We start from the raw sequence: 6,800 nt of genomic DNA, 5'->3' as shown, positions 1-6,800 counted from the left end.
GGCTGCTAGCCTCGTTAGCTTAGCTGAAGCCCAGGCAGGGACGGCCAGCTCGTCGGGGCTCGTTTCGTCGCATTTCGGCGAGCCCGACGCGACCGCCGCCGCCGCGACTACCACCACCAACACCACCTCGGTGGCGGCGACGACGGCGACGCGCGGACGTCGTCGAGCCGCTCCTCGCGAACCGTCCTCTCGGTCATTTTCGGGAGGTTCGTCGGGGAACTCGGAGCTTTATGACCATAATTCCAGCCCGGAGACGTTCCCGTGGTTCCGTACCCACCTAGCAGGAAGAACAACATGGTCGCTCCAACGTCCTCCTCTCCTCTTCGGGAGCGTCTCCGCCTTGAAAAGCACAAAAGAGGAGAGAGGGAAAACTCCGCGAGAAAACGCGTCCACGGGCCACTCGATCCACGTCCGGTGCTGCCCTCGCGGCCGCTCCACCCGGGGGCAATGACGTGTGTCGGGGGCAGCTCTCGCTCGCTTTCTCGCTCGGCCGGCCGCCTTGCTGTCGCTGTTGCTGCGACTGGCCTCGAAAGATAACACGGGGGACGTGCGAGACGTCAACGGGGCTCCCTCGGCGCAGCAGTAATGGCGACTCTCTCTCTCTCTCTTTTCCTCCCCCTCCCTCTCTGGCTTTCACATCCCCTCCCCTTTTTCTTTCTCTCGTTTCTCTTTCAATGTTTCACATTCCCTGACTCTTTCCTTTATCTTCTGAATCAGTCTTTCTCTCCCTTTTACTCTCTCTCGCCCCTCTCCCTCCTCTCACTTTCTCATCTTCTCTCCTTTTACTTTCTGTCTGTCTATCATTCTTTTTTTCAATCTCCCCTTCCCCCTCTCTGTCTTTGAATCTTTCTCACGCTCCTTTTCTCATTTCCTCCTTTTCTTATCGCTGTTTCTCTGTGACTCGCCTTCTCTCCAGTGGCGGAGCTAGACTTTTATCAAGGGGTGGGAGTGGGGGGGGGGGGCAATACGGTGGCCGAGGCTTGCTGAGGGGCTCTTCAAAAACTTGGAAACACGTACTCAACAATCATCACCCATTTTTATCTTGAATAAAATTTTCAATGGCTGCAGTGTAAAAAATAAAAATAGTCATGTTAAAATAGATGAAACTGGAATTTATGTTGCTTGTCCTCCCCCATGTTTTAATTTTCAAAACCTATGAAAAAGCTAGGACAGGAGCCTAATGGAACTTCCAGACTGGCATCACCTTCGCCATTGGCAGGAATGTTTGATGAAGCTTCCCATGCAAACCAGCGGCCCTCGCTCACTTCCTGTCATGGAATTATGTTTGCCCCCCTCCCTGCTGGAAATGGGTTAATGATGTCAAATGGGCCTGGATTTCAAAGGGGGCAATTTTCCTCACCGGGGAATCAAAGAACGAGACACTTGTTTGCGCACTCACGCGCCTGCCAATCGTGATGAAAGGAACAGGAATTTGAAAAACAAAAACAAAACGTGATGGACAAAAACATCCTTTGTCTTTCTTTTGTTCATGATTATTTACATTATAATCAAATGAATGACGAATCAAATCCACGAATGAATTATGATTTCATTATTAACAAATAATTCTACACACACACACACACACACAGATAAAGTAAAAATGAATTTTATTGTTTTGTGTCGTCCCCAAGTGCCATGCCACATTTGTTCTTTTTAAAAATACAAACATGGCCAAAAAGTTTCCTCCCCGTTTCTGGTGTGTTTTTGTCTATGTCATGTTGTGCTGCAGCAGCAGCAGCAGTTGCGGCAGGGGGCGCTACTCTTGTCCAAGATGAAGGAGGAGTGGAGCGCCGCACCCTGCCAGCCAATCAGAGCGCAGTCCCGCCCTCTCCATCCCATCCTCTTCAGTTACCAAGGCAACAGGCGCCCCCGTCTCTCACCCCCCCCCTGCCTCCCCGCTGGTGTTTTCCATCCTGAAGGTGCCGCATCATTGCTAAGCTTAGCGTTAGCATAAGCGTCGTTGCCGGTCGCGCCGCAGTGGGACTGACCTGATCGCCGAGGGAGGCACCTCCCTCCTCCGTCCGTCCGTCCGTTCCTCCTTCCTTCATCCTTCATCCATCTCATCCTTCCGTCCGACCGCAGACGAGCATTACTTGACTTCTGGGTGAACAGCGAAGAGCGAGGAGCCAACAGCAGATGCGGTACGTACGCATCGTCTGGTGTATGGCCGCGTGCGTGCGTGATGGTGCCTTCAGGAGCTGGAGGAAAAAGCGCAAGTCAAGCTCGTGACGGCAGTCGGGGCAAAAGCAACGGCAGGCCAAGGGTGGGGTGACACACTCCCTTTTTCTTCCGCCGGCTTTGTTCAAGCACCGCGTCGGCTCCGCCTGCCCGGGCCGACGCCTCGTCGGCCGGCGCGGCCCGATCCTTTGCAAAAGTTTTGCCCGCGTGCCTTCCGGTGACGCCTCGGCTCCTCTCCCAAGGCCGGATGGCGTTCGTCGCTCCGAGCGGCCTCCAAATCCTTCGGACCGCGTTGGGATCACGTTAGGTTGACTGGGCGAAGGGTGGGGTCGAGGACTCCAGACCGAGGTTCTTACAGTCGACAGAAAGCAACCGGATGGATCACTGCAACCCAAATTGAAATCGCACTTCTCTTGACCAAATTGAACGACGACGAAAAATAAAGTGCTTTAAAAATTAAACGGCGTACCCCGATCTCCGCCACGAGGTGCCCCAAGCGCTTGGGAATCCTCACATTCCTGAGACTGCGTCTTGTGTTTCTAAAACCAACTCTCGCTACGACGGCAGCAAAAAGCTCCTTTGTTTTCATCTTTGCCAATTCATTTCCTCCATGAGCGTTCGGGTCCATTTGAAAGGCGGCGATTTCGGGGTCGCGTTACGTCCGTACGGAAGAGGGAAGGTTTGAGAATTGCCTTTTACTTTTCTGCCTTACCCAATACTTGGTGACGAAAACTCAACTCAAACTATACGAAAACAAAGCATTTCTGTAAAAAGAAAAAAAACAATTGCGCCAAGAACAAATTCAAACCGAGGACGCTGTATTCGTGTCACTTCATAAGAAAATGGGACATGATGAGATTCAAAGTGGTCAGTTGACGAGGGAGCACTCAATTGGGAAAGCCGAGCGGTGTCGCAACACGTTGGGCTCGCTCAATGTGACCAGGTTGCCTTTGGGGTTGACCTGGGACTGCAGAGACAAAGGCGAGGCGTCACATTTCTCGAGCACTTTAAAACAACCTCCCGCTGCAGACAAAGTGCTGTACGTGGAGCAAATATCATCGATACAACAATCAACAAAAAACGAATGACAAAGATGGCAGAAATCACAAAAACAGTCAAACTGAGATCAAGTCTGAGTCATGCTGAGTCAAAAGCCAGAGAATACAAATGAGCTTTGAGACGTCGACGCCACCGAGTGTTCGCCAGTCACGCGGGTGACGCCCACAGACCAGCAGAAATCATTCGATGCGATTGAGGTTGATTTTGAACGTGCAGACGTATCAGGAGAACGGACAAAACGAAAGCAAATGCACTGTAAATAGCCCAAATGATGACCCCCACTCGTCCGGAAAGGAAAGGAGTGCCACCAAGGATTGGATGACATCATGGCATGACTAAGCTGAGCCTCCGCCCCCACTTTGTTTCAGCTCATTCTCCCATAGAATAGGATGCTAGTTAGCCTAGCCTAGTCCGGCATCAGTCTTTTCTTTTTCACTCCCAAGGTAACTATGGCAACGCTGCTAGCAACAAATGTTGCTCGGACTCTAATTTGGTTGCTTTGAATGTTGTTGCTGCCGCCGCCGCCGCTGCTGACTTTCAGCTTGGTCCCCATCAGCCGGGGCTCGCCCGATGTTTGTTCGTGTTCTGTCTTTGAAATCTGTGTTCAGATTCAAGAGAAAATTTGTGGTTGGCCTAAAAGCGCGACTGCCGTATGTGAGCATTTTCTTCAGATGAAAAAAAAATAAGGCACCAAAACAAGAGCGCCATCCCCTCCGTTCCACCTTTGCCATCGCCTGGATGGCAAGACGGATGGCAACACAAATTGAATCAAAATGTTCAAATGGATTTTTTAAAAAGTGATATTTCGACAGCAATGTATCAATTTGACTTAAGCAATTATGCTTTCAGACTAACGAACTGCGAACAAAAAGCCACCTGATATCACAAAGGTCTAATCACAGATCGGTGCCTTTCAATCCACGAGCTTAATGCTAATTAGCAACAATGTTGTGGTGCATCAACCCCTTTGGCAGCGGATGGCAAACAAAACGTTGGGCAACACATGTAGACAGACACCAAAATAGTACTTGGTCATGCATCCCTTATCCTCTGCGTAGAACGACTAATTTTGTGGCGGACCGATGAACCGAGACAGGCCTTAGTATGAATCCCGCTTCAGTTTTAGGGGTACACAGGACAGGAGCCAATCATATTGGAGCGGCTAAGATGGGGCGGGGGGGGGGTTCCCGAGATTCATGACAGACTGCACTGCCCCCGTGTGGCCAAGATGAGCGCAGCACGAGGAGCAGCATTCCTTTACATTCAATTGATCGGCGTCATTCCTTCGCTGTTTTTATCAAGTACAATTTGATGGAGTGGCATTTTTTCTCTTCAGTAAGACAAATGCGACAATCATTGTTGTCGTCTTTGAAAACGTATTCACGGTGTTTTGAATAGATTCGCTCTCTACGGGCGTGTTGAGACACAATCATCCCGACATGATCACCTCGAAGCGAGGACACGGCATCCTTCGTGGCCGTCGTTGTTGCATTATTCACACGGTGGCTGCGCTGCACGCCTGCGGTCTTGCTACTCGCACGTGTGAAGGTACTCCATTTCTAAAGAGTAGGAAGCACTGATGACGCAACCGTTGTTTGGAGTGAGTGATGTAAACGTGCAGATGAGACATGAACCAGTCATGGGTCACTAGGATGGCAAAGACAAGACTATATTGACAATACCAATGAGAAAAGGTGCCAAATGAAATCAAAGCGGATGTCAGCCGCCGGCGGGCGTGTCCGAGACAAAAACTATCCCAACAAGACGGGACGTTGTTTGCATCAGGCCAAACGGGAAGTTCAGTTGAGCAAAGGTCAAGATGGAGGACACAAAATGGCTGCCGTCATTCTGTTTACTCGCCGCTGCGTTCGAAACTGCCGAGTAGAGTAGCAAGTGTCTTCCATGACACGGCTTGGTAGAAGTCACGTTAGTCTCCACTGCATTTGAGCGAAAATAGCCATTTCAAGGTCCAGTGTTTAGAATTGAGGCCCATCTAGTGGTGAACTGATAGAGTGCAACGCCTTCAGCTCCAAGCGCGCATTTTGAAGCAGCCGCGCGACGTGGCTCACTCACAGAGAGCGCGCTCGCTCGGCAAACTGACCGGCAACGTTTGAGCCCGACTGCGGGCAAAATGTCCTCCCAAACCTTTTTTCCGAGTCGCTCGAGCGATGGGCGAAGCGCAGGGCTTCATTTTACACAGGCCATTGACATCACGTTGAGGTACGACGGTCACTAAGTTTGTCTTCTTCGGCTATCCGTAGCACAAATATGGCGGCGAAACGTGGCGGCCAGTTCTTCTTTGCCATATCGTTCGCCGTCACTTCACCTACAATTGCTTTACAGGAAAATGACGTTGATGTGATCAAACATTCTTGAAATTGACAGTGCGTGTTGGAAATAATAAACCAACCAATTCTTACACACTCCCTTTATCTCTCACCGGTCAATATCCGGTATGAGCCCAGACACTGATCGACGCTACAAGTTGTCTTAAGTCATTCTTGCCAATGTCGTGTGACGTTCTTTTGGGAGGAAACTTGGCTGTTGGGATGGCTGTTTGAAAGTGCTCTATAAATACATTTGAGTTGAAACTTGACTTGACGTTGCTGCATTCTTCCCAAAGTACCACCCGAAAGTTGTGAGGGCTCAAGTTAGGTCATCACTCGACTGCCATCCCGGTCATGCTCAAGGGAAACCTCGTCGTCGTTTCCTGTTGCTGGTGTGTGTTGTTTTCCCGTGCGTGTGTGTGTGTGTGTGTGTGTGTGTGTGGACTATTGTCTTTTGTTGTTTTGCGATGACCTCACAGCGATGTCATGATGTGTCCTGAGCCTGGGAGGTGACAAGAAGGACTTGCTTGCTTGTCATGCTGACCGACTATTGCTCATTTGTGTCGCTGCAGGCTCCGCCCATGAGCGCCAGCCGCCGCCGCCGCCAGTCACCTCTTCCTCTCTGTCACCATGAGTGTGATGGCCTTGTCTCCCTTGAGCCCCGAGCCGCCGTCCCCCGCGCTCACTGCCGCCGCGCCCAATCTGGAGCAGGGAGGGGCGCCGTTAGCAAGACCCGCAAAGAGAAGAATGACGGCGCCGGCGGCCGACGACATCGCCCACAGGTGAACAAAACGAAAGGATGGCGATGATGTCGTGATGAAGATAAAATTGGAGGCGATGATGATGAAAATGAAGACAATGTTGTGATGATGATGATGATGAGCATGACAATGATGATGCCGACGAAGGTGTGGAGGTGCCTCGCGTGGTGGGATGCCTCCGAGTGGCGCAAGGGGGTACGCCGGGGCTCTTGGGCCCCAGTTGCGGCTAAATGCCCACGAGCCGGCGGGGAAGGAGACGGCGTCTCACCGGAAGGCAGTGGGAGTAGCCGCCCCACAACCCTCCTGAAATAGTAATCAGGCGAGGGCCCGCGCTGGGTGTGAACCTCGCGAGAGTCGTACCGGGTGTGGGATCCGGGAGGGGGGGTCAAGTCCCTGACGGGGGCCGATTGCCCAGGAGGAGGAGGAGGAGGAGGTGAAGGTCGTGACGACGAGAGCCTTGAGGAGCGCCATT

General features: G+C 51.6%; 2 protein-coding genes across 2 annotated transcripts in view; one reads left to right on the top strand and one right to left on the bottom strand.

Moving 5' to 3' along the window:
* arhgap5 (Rho GTPase activating protein 5) overlaps positions 1-767 on the bottom strand; it is a 29,376-nt gene extending 28,609 nt beyond the window's left edge. The window contains exon 1 of the mRNA XM_019878652.1: positions 278-767. The gene's annotated coding sequence lies outside the window, so the exon portion shown is untranslated. The remainder of the gene's footprint in view (positions 1-277) is intronic.
* Positions 768-6,451: 5,684 nt separating this feature from the next.
* Positions 6,452-6,800, top strand: part of LOC109520298 (uncharacterized) — a gene marked incomplete at its 3' end in the record, with an annotated part of 6,260 nt that continues 5,911 nt past the window's right edge. Inside the window, exon 1 of the mRNA XM_019877426.1 lies at positions 6,452-6,523. Within this exon, the coding sequence (XP_019732985.1) occupies positions 6,452-6,523 (72 nt within the window). The remainder of the gene's footprint in view (positions 6,524-6,800) is intronic.

This window comes from Hippocampus comes, unplaced genomic scaffold, assembly GCF_001891065.2.
Source record: "Hippocampus comes isolate QL1 unplaced genomic scaffold, H_comes_QL1_v1.1 scaffold295, whole genome shotgun sequence".
In the NCBI taxonomy this organism is placed as follows: domain Eukaryota; kingdom Metazoa; phylum Chordata; class Actinopteri; order Syngnathiformes; family Syngnathidae; genus Hippocampus; species Hippocampus comes.
This window is presented reverse-complemented; position numbering and strand designations above follow the sequence as displayed.